The sequence below is a fragment of the Macaca thibetana genome, chromosome 4 (assembly GCF_024542745.1).
Source record: "Macaca thibetana thibetana isolate TM-01 chromosome 4, ASM2454274v1, whole genome shotgun sequence".
Lineage (NCBI taxonomy): Eukaryota > Metazoa > Chordata > Mammalia > Primates > Cercopithecidae > Macaca > Macaca thibetana.
The window spans coordinates 68,400,128-68,419,362 of NC_065581.1; the positions used below are offsets into that span (position 1 = coordinate 68,400,128).

General features: G+C 40.4%; 1 protein-coding gene across 1 annotated transcript; it reads left to right on the forward strand.

The window, feature by feature from the left end:
* The first annotated feature begins 17,974 nt into the window (after positions 1-17,974).
* On the forward strand, positions 17,975-18,739 carry LOC126952043 (U1 small nuclear ribonucleoprotein C). Its single transcript, XM_050786294.1, has one exon. The coding sequence runs from the start codon at positions 18,030-18,032 to the stop codon at positions 18,507-18,509; it is 480 nt and encodes a 159-aa protein (XP_050642251.1). The 5' UTR covers positions 17,975-18,029; the 3' UTR covers positions 18,510-18,739.
* Positions 18,740-19,235: the final 496 nt, after the last annotated feature.

Consider the following 19,235-nt stretch of genomic DNA (forward strand, 5'->3'; position numbering starts at 1 on the left):
ATGTCACCGGAAGTGCTGTTACCACAACCTGCTCACTTGGGAAGATGCATCACAGACTGAGATTCTGACTAATTGGAACACCAGGGAATTCAACCAATTGGAACTCCACATGCTCCATTTACTCCCTGGTCATCACACATATGCCAGTCTCAGAATTCAGTAACTAAAGGACAGTGGTAATTAATTTAGCACTACATAAGCAATAAGGGTCAACTGAAAAGATGAATTGCTGGTGGTTATGACAACTAAGAAAAAAAGTTTATATGCATCCCTAAAACCAATACTTGGGAGAGAACATGATAAGCGCAAAATATACTAAGTTTTTTTCTTTTTTTTTAAAAAAAGCCCACATTTGGAAGACTGAAAATTCCTCACATAGGGCTCAAAGCCTCACTGACTTGTAAAACATTAAAAAAAAAAAAAAAAAAAAAAGGATATGGGATCCATTCCAATATGGCTGAATAGGAATGGCTCTGGTCTGCAGCTCCCAGCATGATCAATGCTGAAGATGGATGATTTCTGCATTTCCAACTAAAGTACCTGGTTCATCTCAGTGGGACTGGTTGGACAGTGGGTGCAGCCCACGGAGGGCAAACCGAAGCAGGGTAGGGCATTGCCTCACCTGGGAAGTGCAAGGGGTCGGGGGATTTCACTTTCCTAGCCAAGGAAAGCCATGAGTGACTGCACCTGGAAAAATGGGACATTCTAGCCCAAATACTGCACTTTCCCCACAGTCTTAGCAACTGGCAGACCAGGAGATTCTCTCCCATGCCTGGCTCAGTGGGTCCCATGCCCACAGAGCCTTGCTCACTGCTAGTGCAGCAGTCTGAGATCGACCTGCAAGGCAGCAGCCTGGCAGGGGAAGGGGCATCTGCCATTGCTGAGGCTTGAGTAGGCAATAAAGTGGCCGAGAAGCTTGAACTGGGTGGAGCCCATCACAGCTCAGCAAGGCCTACTGCCTCTATAGACTCCACCTCTGTGGGCAGGGCATAGCTGAACAAAAGGCAGCAGAAACTTCTGCAGACTGACAGGTCTGAAGAGAGCAGTGGTTCTCCCAGCATGGCATTTGAGCTCTGAGAATGGAAAGATTGCCTCCTCAAGTGGTCCCTGACCCCTGTGTAGCCTAACTGGGAGACACCCCCTAGTAGGGGCCAACAGATACCTCATACAGGTGGGCGACCCCCTGAGACGAGGCTTCCAGAGGAAGGACCAGGCAGCAACATTTGCTGTTTTGCAACATTTGCTGTTCTGCAGTCTCCACTGGTGATACCCAGGCAAACAGGGTCTGGAGTGGACCTCTAGCAAACTCCAACAGACCTGCAGTGGAGAGACCTGATGGTTAGAAGGAAAACTAACAAACAGAAAGGAATAGCATCAACATCAACAAAAAGGACATCCACACCAAAACACCATCTGTAGGTCACCAACATCAAAGACCAAAGGTAGGTAAAACCACAAAGATGGGGAGAAACCAGAGCAGAAAGGCTGAAAATTTTAAAAACCAGAGCACCTCTTCTCTTCCAAAGGATCGCATCTCCTTGCCAGCAACAGAACAAAGCTGGACAGAGAATGATTTTGATGAGTTGACAGAACTAGGCTTCAGAAGGTAGGTAATAACAAACTTCTCTGAGCTACAGGAGCAAGTTCTAACCCACTGCAAGGAAGTTAAAAACCTTGAACAAAGGTTAGATGAATGGCTAACTAGAGTAAACAGTGTAGAGAAGACCTTAAATGAACTGATGGAGCTGAAAACCATGACATGAGAACTTTGTGACGCATGCACAAGCTTCAATAGCTGATTTGATCAAGTGGAAGGAAGGATATCAGTGATTGAAGATCAAATTAATGAAATAAAGTGAGAAGACAAGTTTAGAGAAAAAAGAGCAGAAAGAAATGAAAAAAAACCTACAAGAAATATGAGACTATGTGAAAAGACCAAATCAACGTTTGATTGGTGTACCTGAAAGGGATGGGGAGAATGGAATCAAGTTGGAAAATACTCTTCAGGATATTATTCAGGACAACTTCCCCAATGTAGTAAGGCAGGCCAACATTCAAATTCAGGAAATACAGAGAACACCACAAAGATACTCCTCGAGAAGAGCAATCCCAAGACACATAATTGTCAGATTCACCAAGGTTGAAATGAGAGAAAAAATGTTAAGGGCCACCAGAAAGAAAGGGAAAGCCCATCAGACTAACAGCGGATCTCTCAGCAGAAACCTTACAAGCCAAAAGTTCATATGGAACCAAAAAAGAGCCCGCATAGCCAAGACAATCCTAAGACAAAAGAACAAAGCTGGAGGCATCACGCTACCTGACTTCAAACTGTACTACAAGGCTACAGTAACCAAAACAGCATGGTACTGGTAACAAAACAGATACATAGACCAATGGAACAGAACAGAGGCCTCAGAAATAACACCACACATCTACAACCATCTGATCTTTGACAAACCTGAGAAAAACAAAAAATGGGGAAAGGATTCCCTATTTCATAAATGGTGCTGGGAAAACTGGGTAGCCATATGTGGAAAGCTAAAACTGGATCCCTTCCTTACACCTTATACAAAAATTAATTCAAGATGGATTAAAGATTTAAATGTTACACTATAAAAACCCTAGAAGAAAACCTACGCAATACCATTCAGGAGGTAGTCATGGGCAGGGACTTCATGATTAAAACACCAAAAGCAATGGCAACAATAGCCAAAATTGACAAATGGGATCTAATTGAACTAAAAAGCTTCTGCATGGCAAAAGAAACTACCATCAGTGTGAACAGGCAACCTACAGAATGGGAGAAAATTTTTGCAATCTACCCATCTGACAAAGGGCTGATATCCAGCATCTACAAAGAACTTAAACAAATTTATAAGAAAAAAACAAATAACTTCATCAAAAAGTGGGTAAACGATATGAACAGACACTTCTCAAAAGAAGACATTCATGCAGCCAACAGACAAACGAAAAAATGCTCATGATCACTGGTCATCAGATAAATGCAAATCAAAACCATGAAGACATACCATCTCATGGCAATTAGAATGGCGATCATTAAAAAGTCAGGAAACAACCGATACTGGAGAGGATGTGGAGAAATAGGAACACTTTTACACTGTTGGTGGGAGTGTAAATTAGTTCAACCATTGTGGAAGACAGTGTGGCGATTCCTTAAGGATCTAGAACTAGAAATACCATTTGACCCAGCGATCCCGTCACTGAGTATATACCCAAAGGATTATAAATCTTTCTACTATAAAGACACATGCACACATATGTTTACTGTGGCACTATTCACAAGAGTAAACACTTGGAACCAACCCAAATGTCCACCAATGATAGACAGGATTAAGAAAATGTGGCACATATACACCATGGAATACCATGCAGCCAGAAAAAAGGATGAGTTCATATCCTTTGCAGGGACATGGATGAAGCTGGAAACCATCATTCTCAGCAAAATAGCACAAGAATAGAAAACCAAACACCGCATGTTCTCACTCCTAGGTGGGAATTGAACAATGAGATCACTTGGACACAGAGCGGGAAACATCACACACTGGGGCTCTTTGGGGGCTGGGGGGCTGGGGCAGGGATAGCATTAGGAGAAATACTTAATGTAAATGATGAGTCGATGGCTGCAGCAAACCAACATGGCACTTGTATAGGGTAAAATTTTCAAATAGCAATAAAGAGTAGGAAGTAAAAGTTTCCTGTTGTATTACTCTTATTCTGCCTCCCTTAGCCCACAGTACCACCCCTCTGTAATAATCACTATTAATGGTGTCTTTGAGCTATGTCTAAGAGTGCATCTTCTGCCTACCACAACCTATCTTTGCAGCAGGACAGAGCATCAAAGAGACATAAATGTGAACTGCATTTATGCTTCCTTCCGGTATTTGTTCTGGCCACTTGCCCTTTGCCCTGATGCAATCAGCCTCCCTATAGAGTCATTATAAGGTGAGACCCAGGAAACCAAGACCATGTTGTTGTACAAATATAGTTGAGAACCTTGTTCATTATTTCATGGCATTTTCTCAATGAAAACCTATAAAAGAAATTTGTCTGTAGTCTCTCAGAACTGGGAATGGCTGAGCATCTCCAGATTTGTTTTACTCTTAGGGACTATTGCAGTTGCTATGGTTACATAATATAATAAATTATCCTAAAACTTAGTGCATAAAATGATTATATATTTTGCTCATTACTTGTGCAGGTCAGGAATTCCAACAGGAAACTGTGGGTTGGCCTGTTCTGGCTCCACAACGTCTGGTGTCTCTACTGGAAGATTCAAAGGCTGGAGGAAGGAATCTTCAATATGTTCTTTCCCTCATGTGTCTGATGCTGGCTTTGCTGAGCCCTTAGCTGGGGCTGTCAGCTGGAACACTCACATGTGGCTTCTCCATGTGTTCCAGGATCCTCACACGTAGTGGCTGGATTCCAAGCATGAGAACCTCCAGAGAGGAGAGGAGAGGAGAGGAGAGGAGACGAGAGGAGGGGAGGGGAGGGGAAGGAATTAGAAGCTGTATCATCTTTTATGGCCTGGCTGTGGAGGAGAGGAGAGGAGAGGAGAGGAGGGGAGGGGAGGGGAGGGGAGGGGAAGGGAAGGGAAGGGGGAAGGGAGGGGAGGGGAGAAGAGGGGAACTAATTAGAAGCTGTATCATCTTTTATGGCCTGGCTGTGGAGGAGAGGAGAGGAGGGGAGGGGAGGGGAGGGGAAGGGAGAGGAGGGGAACTAATTAGAAGCTGTATCATCTTTTATGGCCTAGCTGTGGATATCACATAGTATCACTTCTATTGCTTTCTACTTGTCGAGGCAACCCAAGTCATTTCCTAGGTTCAAGAGGAAGGGAAATAGATTCTACCTCTTGATTGGGAGTAGCAAGATTCTGGAGGAGCATGAGGGACTGAAAATATTGCTGTGTCCATTTTTGGGAAATATGATTGGCCACAGGACTCTCTGACACATCATCCACTCTATATACTAACTACTTAGAAGCACCACAGGCAAACGTATGGCCTGCTCAACTGACAGTATGAGACTTCATGCCGTGTATTGCATACACAAACCTCACTCTGGCTTCATATTACTTTCCTTTGTTTATTTTCTCTGCTTCATTTTCCCCATCAATTTCTACCTTATCTTGCAATATTTTATGCATCTTTCAAAATCACTATAAATAATTTTCAGGAAAAATTCAGATATAAATGAACAAAAATGGAACCACAGAAAAAAATTTTGTCTGAGTATCAAATTAATTTCAACTAGAAGAACAATAACATGACATTCAGGAATGAAATCTCTACAAATACCCTCTCATAATCAAATCTTAATCTTGTCCAAATTTATGTTCACTTAGAATGGAAACCAGAAGAGTAATTCATCTTTTCAAGTCAATTTTTTGATCCCTACAATGACATAGTTTTGACCTATCATACTGGAAAATATACTAAATAAGTTAATTCACTTCATAATTATGTAGTTTGGAAATATGAATCTCAAATATTTCTGCTATACTTATTTCGTCTATGTAAAATGTTTTGTATTGGGCCATTTAAAAATAATATACTTTTTTTCTGAAGAAATAGGCAAGAATTTATTAAGATTCTTGGTTTAACTTTTTACAAAAAAGATAATACTATTTAATTTCTCAGTGAAACAATTTTGTAGTCTTCCAGTCTTTTTCACTAAAGATGATATATTATATAATTCTTTGATGTAATAATTAACATTTTATTTGACACATCTATATTAGAGATTCCTTATCTATGAAGAGCCATGAGTTTTATTAAATATGCCATCTACCATATCAGATTTATTATAATCAAATTTCATTTTGTTTTATTTGTTTACTGCAGTACTTCTGGGCTGCAAAACCAATTTAGTCCTCTGTATATAAATGTATTATTTCATGAGAAAGTAGCTACTATGACTATTAAACACAAAATTTACCATAATACAGACTGCAATTGCCAATTTAACCACACCTAAATGAAGAAGCTAAAATGTCATTGTTCTGTAAAAGGGATTAATTTAACAGCTTTGTGATTTTTTTCTCAGGGACATTCACCAAGGTAACTAAAAATTCACAGAAATGAAATTCTGCAATTGGTAAGTTAATGTTCTTTAAAACTATGAATATATATATATGAAACATTGAGTCTTTCGTGGCCTTACTATAAGACTTACAATTAATTATTTAAGATTTTGCTGATATTTTGGGGTAAGTTTTAAGACCATTGGTTAAGTCTTTTACAAAAACAGAATGGCAATCACATGGTTATCTAATAAACATCATGACATATTAGGTCGCTGTTCTCTTGACAAACTGCTACAATTTGAATGTTTGTGTACCTCCAATATTCATGTTGAAACTTAATAATCCCCATTGTGGTGATATTCAGAGGTGGGGACTTTTGGGAAGTGGTTAAGTCATGAGAGCTCCAATCTCATGAATAGGATCAAAGTCCTGATAAAAGAGGCTTCAGAGAGCATCTGGCTCTTCCATCTTTTCTGCCATGTAAGGACACAGAGTTCATCCCTTTTTGCCTTCTTCCTCCACGTGAAGATGCAGCAAAAAGCTGCCATCTTGGAAGCAGAGTGCAGTCCTCACCAGACTCCAAATCTGCCAGTGCCTTGTTCTTGGACTTCCTAGCCTCCGGAACTGTGAGAAACACATTTTTGTTCTTTATAAATTACTTAGTCTCAGACACTTTATTAAAGCAGCACAAATAGACTAAGACACACACCTTTCATTTTCCTCCCTTGTTAAGAGTTTGCTTCTGCTGCCTTGAAATGCCTTCCTCCATCTCCACCCTGGCCCCACTGTTGGAGTCCTATCCAAATTTCAACATCAAGATCTGACATCAACAATTGCAAAATCCTTTCTACTTTCTCCAAGGTGGAATCTCTCCTTAACTTTGCACTTTGCTGATAGTATTCATTAGCATATCTTGCCTTAGCGTTTTATGTGTATTTCTCATTATCCTACAGCTTCCTTCCAACTTTCTCCTATTCTATGAGGTCTTAGTGGGAAGAGTTAAAGAAAAGAAAATTCATACCACTCGTTAAAGATGTTGAGGCCGACTTTATTCAAGTGGCAGACTTTATTCACTTTATTTAGTGAATAAAGTCCCAAGGTATAGGGACCACTGCAATGGGGTCGGTCTTGCAGTAGGAGAGGAAGCTTGAACTGAATTCTGAATACAGCATGGGCAAGTGAAAATTTATAGCCAAGGAGCAGGGTGGGGGTCAATGGATTGAAAATTAATAAAAGGATATATAAGGGGTAGAAGGGATTCTGGTTAAACTGACCTAACAGGATTCTTGATGAAGACAGGCCAGGGTAATCAGATATCACCCAGGGAATGATGGAGGATGAAGAACCCAATCAAGTATCAAAGATGATCAGATATTTAGCATGGAGGGTTCTTGATAAACTGACTTAGCAGGGTTCTTTGCCAAAACTAAATTTGATAAGGAAGTGCACAGACGGGCCTAGGAGAAGGTTCGGAAACCTGGCTAAAGCTTGGTCAAACAAAGAATCTTTGTTAGAAGTGGCATATCTTGTGCATTTTTGCCTTCCCCACAGTACCTAGGACAGGGATATGCACATAGAAGATGCTAAAAAATGTTAACTGAAGTGAATTATAAAGCAAGGTGTGAGTATGAAGCTGACTTAATATGTAACCCAGACCATTATGAGATGATAATTATTATATTCTGTGAGACCACTCTTACTTGCTGGATATGTGTATGTGATGTTGGCTCTGGTTTGTAAATATTTTTCTTTCTTCTGTCATATTGAACTGAATTTGCTGCATTATAATGTAATACCTTACATCTGAATAGCAATTCCTCTCCCCTCCCTCACAATATAGAAAAAAGCAAAAATTGACTCAGTATAACCAGACATGTTTGACAGGCACTCTTCAACCTAGAGAGAGTAAATACTTCACAATATTCTCCCATCCAACATAATTCACATTCTCCTTCAATTTTCTAAACAAATTACCAAGGATTTTATTTCAATTGAAAAGAAAATTTATAATGGAAGCCATTTCACCATCACGTCAACCACAAAAATTCTCAAACCTGAACTAGACTCACACAATTTGTGGTCTAGCAGAACTTAGATATTATGTCTTAATTTCCTAATTTTTCAGAGGAGGAAACTGAGGCCTAGGGAGATTTAGAGGATTATTGAAGGTCACCCTGCTCATTAATGGCAGAGCTTGTGGAACTCAACTCCCCTACCTTCTATAGTAATTCTCATTCCATTGAATCTCGAATCTACCTTTTACTTCTCCTGGAGTATAAATGATCCAAATGAAGTTTGAGTACAAATCTGATCACTGGCTTTTCATGAAGATTTCTGCTGTATGTCAATTCATGTCGTTTCTTTAGTGTCTTATCCCATTTATTCCATTGTCCTTAAATACCTGATTCAAAGATAGTATAACATGTGTTTTCAGTTTTTTAGATGTGAAAGGTTTCCAAAATCTCCGTGTTTCAGACATGGTAAAATGTATAAGTGTATTAGTCCATTTTCACACTGCTATAAAGAAGTACCTGAGACTGGGTAATTTATGAAGAAAAGCAGTTTAAGTGACTCACAGTTCTGCAGGCTATATAGGAAGCATGGCTGGGACACCTCAGGAAACTTACAACCATGGCGGAAGGCAAAGGGGAAGCAAGCATTTCTTCACATGGAGGAGCACGAGAGACAGCCAAGGGGGAAGTGCCCCACAACTTTAAACAACTGAAACTAGTGAGAACTTCCTCACTATCACAAGAACAGCAAGGGGGAAATTCACCCCCATGATCCAATCACCTCCCAGCGGACACCTCCCCCAACACTGGAGATTATAATTCAGCATGAGATTTGGGTGGAGACATGGAGGCAAACCATATCAATAAGTAATAAACTCTTATTGAGTTTTACTTGCACTTGCCTTGAGACTTTGTCTCAACACAACAAACACACACACACAGACTGAACCTAAGATTTTTTTCCTCTAAGTCTAAGTGAGGATCACAACACCTGCATCTTATGAAAGACCAATATCCATTATTCAGCCATCAACACCCTCTTTTTTGATATAGGTGATCACAATTTGAGGGCAAATGCAGAAACTCTGCAGTAGCAAGTTCAGTCTAGGTGAAGTACTCTCTTCATTTCTGAATGTCTTCTGTTATGATTTGCAATGTACCTGGTATATATTCCAAAGCCATTATATGACAGATAGCATTTAGGTTGCATTTTAAGCCTTATAACAGTCATACTTGTTTGTTATCTTTAAATGCTCTCATCTGGTCCACAGCAGTGATGACCTTAGGGAGTGAATAGAGAAAGTGTTGCCCAAAGACTGCACTTCTGCTTTCAATGACTGCCATTCTACTCCCCTTGTTCTCTGGCTTCTTTGACTACATACATTTCCTCCCTCCTATTGCCTTGCACCATTTAGGTTCGCAAGTGAATTTTAGACTGTCTGCCAGAATCTAACCTGTTACTTTCTTAGGAAACCCCTTCTGGTATCCACACCAGGGCCTTGCCCCAGCCTCCAGAGCCCCTGATCCTTCTTATCAGGTAAGGAAATCTAAACATTTATGATATTCTTAGTAAAACTAAAAATTAAGTAAGCTGATTTGCCCACATGGATATTATTTTTTAAAATTATTTTCACTTTGTGCTAGCTAGAATTCTGCTGGCTAGGTTTTTTTGTGGGGGGAGGGGCCTCTTTTTAGACTATATGGAAAACAGATAAAATATAATGGACAATGAGGATATTTCAGTGACAGACTGATATGGTTTGGCTGTGTCCCCACCCAAATCTCTTCTTGAATTTTAGCTCCCACAACTCCCATGTGTTGTGGGAGGGACCTGGTGGGAGGTAATTAAACCATGGGGGTGGTTCTTTCCCGTGCTATTCTTGTGATAGCGAATAAGTCTCCTGAGATCTGATAGTTTTATTTTATTTTTTGAGATGGAGTTTCTCTCTTGTCACCCAGGCTGGAGTGCAGTGGCACGATCTCAGCTCACTGCAACCTCTGCCTCTCAGGTTCAAGTGATTCTCCTGCCTTAGCCTCCCAAGTAGCTGGGATTACAAGCATGTGCCACTACACCCAGCTAAATGTGTATTTTTAGCAGATGGGGTTTCACCATATTGACCAGGCTGGTCTTGAACTCCTGACCTCATGTGATCCACCCGCCTTGGCCTCCCAAAGTGCTGGGATTATAGGTGTGAGCCACCATGCCCAGTCAATCTGATGGTTTTATAAAGGGAAGTTTCCCTGCATAAGCTCTCTTCTCTTGCCTGTCACCATGTGAGACATGCCTTTCACCTTCTACTATGATTGTGAGGCCTCCCCAGCCATGGGGAACTGTGAATCCATTAAACGTCTTTCTTTTGTAAATTGCCTAGTCTAGGATTTGTCTTTATCAGCAGTGTGAAAACAGACTAACACACAGACTAAGGGTCAACGGTATCTGGGGACAAAGTAATGTGATTATGCCTCTTCCCTTTGCAGTCTAGTTGGCCAAGACTAGTAGCTTTGTGGATCTGCACAGAATGGCTTCTGGAGATACTGCCCACTTCACTCTACCTCTGGCATTTTATGATCTGTAAAGGTTGTTGGAAAATTGTTTGGTTTTCCTGTTGGAATTTTGGTTTTAGGTAATATTAATAGGCTCTTACTCCCTTGAGCACAATGGCTCTTTTGATTTTCTGTGAAATGAAGAATTACACAGTAAATGCTTGGCAGCTAAAAGGATTAAAGACAAAAATAATAGTTTATACTGGTAAAGAATTCTATATCATGCATTGTTGTGTTAACCTCACTCCAGGTCTCAGCTTAACTTTCCTACATCTATTAATCTATGTCTCAGATTTCTAACCTATTTTAAACTAATTCTATCTGGTTGTATTGCTTGAATTTTTTAAGCATCAAATCATTTCTTGTACAAGGTAGGTTATGCAAAAATACATTTCAGAAAGTAGCACTATAATATATTTTGACACTTGAGAACCATAAGAAGTACTTTAAAGAAGAAATAAGCGTATGGTAAAAGTTTGACTAATCTTAATTTGGTAAAGAGGCAATTCTGGATAAGCAAACTGTATGTTCAAGTCACAGTTAATCAGAAGGCAATTATGGTTTAACTATTGTTAAGAATTTTCCAGAAGTTTATTGCTGCTGTTATACCCTAGTGAGTAGAATATACTGAATATACTTGATTTTTTTCTTAGGAGACTAAGGCTCTCACAATGGCTAAGGAATAACATTGTGAACATCAATTTGGATTGGAACGTAATTGGAGATATAAAGGGTTTTTAGAGATGAGTTTAAATTTACATTGACCCAGGACAGATTTTTAAGGTGATTAAAAAAGTTAAATCTCTCAGTTTGTTTTTCAGTCATTCATTTTCCTCATAGGGGCTTATAGCAAACAAAATCCTCCTAATCACTTCCTCACAAAAAAATACAAATATTTTATTAAATATTTATCCTTGGGGTCACTTTGCTGATTTATTTAATTAATTAGTTTGATTGCGACGCTATTATTTACAGCTTTGGGGCTGTGGCAGTACAATTAGGGATGAGATCATTATTTCCTAAAGTGGAAAGAAAACTTGGAACAACTCACTCATATTCAATTTGTCTTTGAAAATTCAGTAAAATACTGTTTGGGAATTTTTAAATTAAGCAAATCAGATATTTTAGGAGAAATAATACATTACAATTGTGTGAAAGAGGATTAAAAAAAAGAATATTGTTTGCCAATGTATGGGATAATTAGGGTCTAGTGAGAATATTTAACCCCCAGGAGAGAAAGAAATTTCAACCAAATGACTGGATGGAGACAGAAAAGTCATGCCCCATCTATCTGGAGATTGGATATCTGGCATTTTTAATGATTCCTTGGACAGCTACATACTCAAAATAAGAGGAGTCCTCTTTGGGTAGTGAGGAAATCCTGTAGGATGAAATTGGAACCTGCCTTAGGGTACACCTTGAATTATGTAAAACTTGATTTAACAAGTTTACTTATTTGGTTTCTCTGGTGATCTTTGGTACTTCCTAGGTTTCAGAAGGCAGGGAATTAGATGTAATGAGGGAGAGATAGAGATAGAGACAGAGTACAGATAGAGAGAGACTGATGGACATGAATGCATGTGTTGTATTGAGTGTGCACTCATGAGTGTGGGCATGTGAGGAGGATGTGGTATTGGGAGGTTTTGTTGAGAAGCCAGTATATTGGGAAATGACAGCCTTTGGAACAGAGAAAATTGCAAAATCCTCAATTACATAAATATAGGCAGTTAGGAAAATTCTATTAGCACTGAAGGTCATTACTGAGAATCAAAATACAATATACCAAAATCAAGGCCGATATTGATAACATAAGACACTAAATAAAAGTTAAATCATCATACTCCCTTTAAAAAGTCAGAGAAATATATTTTAGACAGATTTCTTTGTAGAATAAGGGTGTCTGTATGTGCCCGTGTGTGTGCTTAATTTTTATCACCTTAGGTACAATCTTTGTTTTCCTGAAATTTTATTTCCTCCACTATAACATTCCTAATGATAATAAATACACAGGATTTATGTATTTGCCAAGATAAATGATACATATCTTGTAGGGGTATTTTTTTTTCCTGCCTTTATGGAAAAGATAAGTAGACTACATCTAAGGCAAGGTCTTTAAAAAGAATGTTTACTATTGTTTTAATGTTTAAGGAAGAAAAAAATGCAGGAAAAAATATGCCTTAGTATTCTATAAATTCTAGTTAACTACCTTTGAATATGTCTGTGTTTGCAACAAATCATATCCAACCATGCCAAAAGCTTTTTTCCTCAGCTTCCCTCCAAAAGGTGTTACAATGTTTATGTCATGCATAGACAGTAAACCAAGTAATCACTAAAAACTCACTGATGCCTGGCACAATTTTATCTTTTATTTTAAACATTTGCCTTGAATTGAAGAAATTGATGTCATCTCTGGAGAACATTTCTTTTCACTCATTTCCAGGTGTGCCATTTGAAGGGCCTCCATGGGGATTAACAGCATAGACTTGAGTTGGGCTGGTGAGTAATGCACATTTAATCAGACTGCACTCTGTACCCCAAAGCCTCTGCCTTTGTTAAAGTTCTCTGTTCTGCCTGATAAACACGTTATGCCCTACTTCCTTCTATAAAAGCTAATCCTCTACTAAATCTGTTTGATGTCTTCCTTTACATAATGAAATATCAGTGATGGCCGAGGAAAGAAAGGGTTCTCCCTCTTTCTTTACCTATTGAAAACAACCTGAGGATGAAGGTATGGTGGCAACTCAGAAAGGCTAACGGTGGGAAGGACGGAAGTTAGCAGTGTCTGCTCATATATAGGGCATGGTTTTTGACCGTTTGCATTTTTCTTATGATGAACATTATTCAGATCACTAGGAATTGCTTTAGGTTTTCCTTTTAGCTAATTCAGTTAAAAGGGTATAAATAATGTTTTATGAGCCATATAAGATAAATGGAAACCAAGAAAGGATTGCTGTGAAAAGAATAAATGAAATCTAACTATATATATATATATATATGGTTGGATATGATTTGTTGCAAACACAGACATATTCAAAGGTAGTTAACTAGAATTTATAGAATGCTAAGACATATTTTTTCATGCAAATCTAACTATATATATATATATATATAGTGTGTATATATATATACACACACATACACCAAAGTCCCCATGAATATGGCATTTCTGAAATATGAGGTATGATTGCAAAGTCATCTAATTCATTAAAAATATATAGTGTCAGAATTCATACCTCCTGATATGGTTTGGCTCTGTGTCCCCACCCAAATGTCATCTCAAATTGCAATCCCCATGTGGTGAGGGAGGTACCCCGATTCATGGAGGTGGTTTCCCCCACGCCGTTTGCATGATAGGGAGGGAGTTCTCGTGAGATCTGATGATTTTAAAAGTGGCAGTTTCCTCTGTTCACTCTTTCTCTCTCCTGCCGTCTTGTGAAGAAGGTGCTTGCTTCTCCTTCACCTCCCACCATGATTGTAAGTTTCCTGAGGCCTTCTCAGCCATGTGGAACTGTGAGTTATTAAATCTCTTTTCTTTATATTACCCAATTTCAGGTATTCTTTATAGCAGTGTGAAAAGAGACTAATACAGAAGGTAGGGTACCAGCAGTGGGGCACCGCTATGAAAATAACCTGAAAATGGGTAAGTGACTTTGGAACTGGGTAATAGGCAGAGGTTGGAACAGTTCGGAAGGCTCGGAAGAAGACAGGAAGATGTGGGAAACTTTGGAACTTCCTAGAGACTTGCGGAATGGTTTTGTCCAAAATGCCAATAGTGGTATGGACAATGAAGTCCAGGCTGAGGTGTTCTCAGATGGAGATGAGGAACTTATTGGCAATGGAGCTAAGGTCACTCTTGCTATGCTTTAGCAAAGAGACTGGTGGCATTTTGTCCCTGCCCTAGAGATCTGTGGAACTTTGAACTTGAGCGGTATGATTTAGAGTATCTGGCAGAAGAAATTTCTAAGCAGCAAAGCATTTAAGATGTGACCTGACTTTTTCTGAAAGTATACAGTTGTATGCATTCACAAAGAGATGGTATGAAATTGGAACTTATGTTTAAAAGGGAAGCAGAGTATGAAACTTTGACAAATTTGCGTTCTGACCATGTGGTAGAAAAGACAAACCCATTTTCTGGGGAGAAATTCAAGCCAGCTAAAGAAATCTGCAGAAGTAACAAGGAGCCAAATGTTAATCATCAAAACAATGGAGAAAATGTCTCCAGGGCATTTTAGAGAGCTTCAGGGCAGTGCCTTCCATCACCGGCCCTGAGGCCTAGGAGGGAAAAATGATTTCATGGGCTGGGCCTAGGCCACTCCCTCCACACCTTGGACATAGTGCCCTGCTTCCCAGCTGCTTCAGCTCCAGAGGTGGCTAAAAGGGGCCAAGGTACAGCTTGGGCCATTGCTTCAGAGAGTGCAAGCCCCAGGACTTGGCAGTGTCCATGTGGTGTTGGGTGTGCAAAAAACAAGAGTTGAGGTTTGGGAACCTCCACCTTGATTTCAGAGGATGTATGGAAACACTTAGAGTCCAGGCAGCAGTCTGCTGCAGGGGTGGAGCTCTCATGGAGAATCTCTACTAGGGTAATGCAGAGGGGAAATATGGGGTTGGAGCCCCCATACAGAGTGCCCACTGGGGCACTGCCTAGCCAAGCTGTGAGAAGAGGGCTACCGTCCTCCAGACCCCAGAATGGTAGATCCACCAACAGCTTGCACTGTGTGCCTAGAAAAGCTGCAAGTACTCACCGCGAGCCAGTGAAAGCAGCTGTCGGGGTGTGCCCTGCATAGTCACAGGGGTGGAACTGCTCAAGGACTTGGGAGCCCACTTCTTGTATCAGCTTGCCCTGGAAGTGAGACATGGAGTCAAAGGAGATTATTTTGAGGCTTTAAGATTTTATAAGGGACTTGCCAGGTTTTGGACTTGCATGGGACCTGTCGCCCCTTTGTTTTGGCCAATTTCTCCCATTTGGAATGGGAATATTTACCCAATGCCTATAACCCCATTGTATATTGGAAATAGCTAACTTGTTTTTTTATTTTACAGGCTCCTAGGTGGAAGGGATTTGCCTTGTCTCAGATGAGACTTTGGACTTGGACTTTTGGGTTAATGCTGTAATGAGTTAAGACTTTGGGGGACTGTTGTGAAGACATGATTGTGTTTTGGAATGTGAGAAGGACATGAGATTTGGGAGGCGCAGGGGTGGAATGATATGGTTTGACTTTGTGTCTCCACCCAAATCTCATCTTGAATTGATCCTCACATGTTGAGGGAGGGACCTAGTGGGAGCTGATTGGATCACGCGGGTGGTTTCCTCCATGCTGTTCTCATGATAGTGAGGGAGTTCTCACGAGATCTGATGGTTTTGAAAGCAGCAGTTTCCCCTGTGCTTGCTCTCTCTCTCTCCTGCTGCCTTGTGAAGAAGGTGTTTGATCCTCCTTTGCCTTCCACTATGATTGTAAGTTTCCTGAGGCATCCCCAGCCATGTGGAACGGTGAGTCAATTAAACTTCTTTTCCTTACAAATTGCCCAGTCTCAGGTATTCTTTATAACAGTGTGAAAATGGACTAATACACCTCCAAAATGAACTTGGTTACTTCCAGAGTGTGGCAATATGGTTAAAAGAATACTGACTTTTAAACCCAAATGAGTTAAGCCATTTTGCTTGCTTCATTACTCACTACCAAACTACCATACCTTCCTGGGCCTCGTTTGCTCAATTACTGTATTAAATGGTAGTAATAATGCCTATTTCTCAGAGGAGCATGAGGGCTAAATGAAAATGCACTAACTTGCACTGTCTTGTATTCAACAAATATTAGGACCCTATACTCCTTCCACATGAGAATAGAATGGCTCGGCTGGGCACGGTGGCTCACGCCTGTAATCCCAGCACTTTGGGAGGCCGAGGCGGGTGGATCATGAGGTCAGGAGATCAAGGCCATTCTGGCTAACATGGTGAAACCCCGTCTCTACTAAAACTACAAAAAATTAGCCAGGCATGGTGGCAGGTGCCGGTAGTCCCAGCTACTTGGGAGGCTGAGGCAGGAGAATGGCGTGAACTCAGGAGGCAGAAGTTGCAGTGAGCTGAGATTGAGCCATTGCCCTCCAGCCTGGTGACAGAGTCAGACTCCATCTCCAAAAAAAAAAAAAAAAAAAAAAAAAAAAAAAAAAAAAAAAAAAAAAACAATGGCTGAAATGGCTGAAAATACTGGATGATGAGAGCAAGAGACTGAGGATTCTGTATGAGAGAATTTTTTCTAACTCTCAAGGGGCTACATCACATTTATTTCAATTAAATAATGATATTGAACACTTAGCACTTGCCGAGTACACTCCTCTTGAATATCAAATTTTTATTTTTAAAGGTGGAATTGAATTTTAGTTATTTCCGAGAGTACTCAAAGTCAATTCTTGCGCATATAGTTAATAATCAAACTTGGGCAAATCTTTTTTAGTAAGTAAAATTTTTTTTTAGTCACACACATGCACACACAAGTATATATGCACCGTCTGACCACAATGAGACAAATTTGTTTGCCTTTCAAATTTTTTCTAAAGGCATTTCCAAAAATATTCTGAGCGTCAGCAGCATGACCTATCCTCTCCATGATGCCTACTTTGAAGGGTCTAACATTCAATTGCATACATACAATTTTTTTGTGGAGAAAAAATCAATCTTATGCCTCCTGTTACACCTATAGCTTACCTTTGTTACCAAAACACCAGGGGTTCGGTCTAGGAGTGCTCACCACACAGAAAGCCAATCACTGACTTAACAAGTATTGCCAGGGAAGAAGGCTTTAATAAGGTGCTGCTGCTGAGGAGATGGAGATCAGTCTCAAATCCATCTCCCTGACTGACTAAAATTGGGGTTTGTCTAGCAGGGAAGAAAGTAACCATGTGTGGGAAAACAGGAATTAGAGTGGGGTAAGAAGGGAAGATGGTCAAGAGGAGGCAGGTGGTTGCTTAGGCAATTATGGGTGAGGGGTCTGGCATCTCAGATGCAGTGATCTGGTGAGTTTCAGTTCCTTGATATTATCTGGAAAGGCTGATGGTTGGTTTTCTGAGAAAGGAATTCAGATAAGACAATTGTACCTTTCTCAAGTTTTAAGACTGGGAGGATCAATTTTTATGTTTATTCAGAAAAACCATATACATCAAAACCATTAGGCTGGTTTTACCTTGAAGATAACTTTGAGTTCACATTTATGATGCCACAGATGACTCAAGGGCCACAGTCACTGTAATGTGGGCTTGTCATAGCTAGTTAGCCTTCATTTTTGAAATCACATTACAGTTGAAAAATTGGGGATGATGTTATAATATAGTATAAATAAGAAATGAATTAATCTTTCTGCTTTGACATAAAAGTGAGAGATCAGCGTCATTTCCGGGCGTCACGTAACGGAGTGGCCAACGGCCTGCAGAGCAACATGCCCAAGTTTTATTGTGACTACTGCGATACATACCTCACCCATGACTCTCCATCTGTGAGAAAGACACACTGCAGTGGAAGGAAACACAAAGAGAATGTGAAAGACTATTATCAGAAATGGATGGAAGAGCAGGCTCAGAGCCTGATTGACAAAACAACGGCTGCATTTCAACAAGGAAAGATACCTCCTACTCCATTCTCTGCTCCTCCTCCTGCAGGGGCGATGATACCACCTCCCCCCAGCCTTCCGGGTCCTCCTCGCCCTGGTATGATGCCAGCACCCCATATGGGGGGCCCTCCCATGATGCCAATGATGGGCCCTCCTCCTCCTGGGATGATGCCAGTGGGACCTGCTCCTGGAATGAGGCCGCCCATGGGAGGCCACATGCCAATGATGCCTGGGCCCCCAATGATGAGACCTCCTGCCCGTCCCATGATGGTGCCCACTCGGCCCGGAATGACTCGACCAGACAGATAAGGATAGAGGGGAGGCTTCATTGTATCAGTTTTATATTACCTGTTCTGCTTCACCAGGAGATCATGCTGCTGTGATACTGAGTTTTCTAAACAGCATAGGGAAGACTTGCTCCCCTGTCCTATCAAAGAGAGAATAGTTTTGGAGGGGAGAAGTGGGACAAAAAAGATGCAGTTTTCATTTATATTGGGAAATGTGAAAATAAAATTGTCAACTCTTTCAATTAAAAAAAAAAAAAAAAAAAAAAAAAAAAAAAAAAGTGAGAGATCAAATTGTATCAGAATTTTATTTCATTTTTCCTGTGGCTGCCGTATTTCTATGTAAGAAGAGAGTCATTAAGTCCAGTGAACTCTCAAGGAGAGGGGAATTAAGCTCTACTGCTTGAAGGGAAAAGTATACAAATTTTTTAAATGTATTTTTAATTACTACAGGTAGTGGCAGTGGGGTCAGGAGCTGGCCAACTTTTTCTTAGTTCCCTAATGGAAAGTTGAGGGTGGATCTCTGTGTTTCTGTAACCTGAAATTCCAAGGTCATAGGTGGACTGGTGGTGGTATTTCTAGAGACTGGCCTACAGAGTCGAGGATGAACTCCTGTATTCTTCATATTGCTCAAGCTGGCCTCAAATTCCTGGCCTCAAGGGTTCCTCCTCCCTCAGCCTCCTGAGCAGCTGGGACAACAAGCATGGGCCACCCACTGCACCTAGCACTGTTTTATTTTTGAGAAGGGTTA

Excerpts from the sequence above, each read along its gene's own strand:
- LOC126952043 (XM_050786294.1), top strand. The coding sequence starts at position 18,030 with ATGCCCAAGTTTTATTGTGACTACTGCGATACATACCTCACCCATGAC.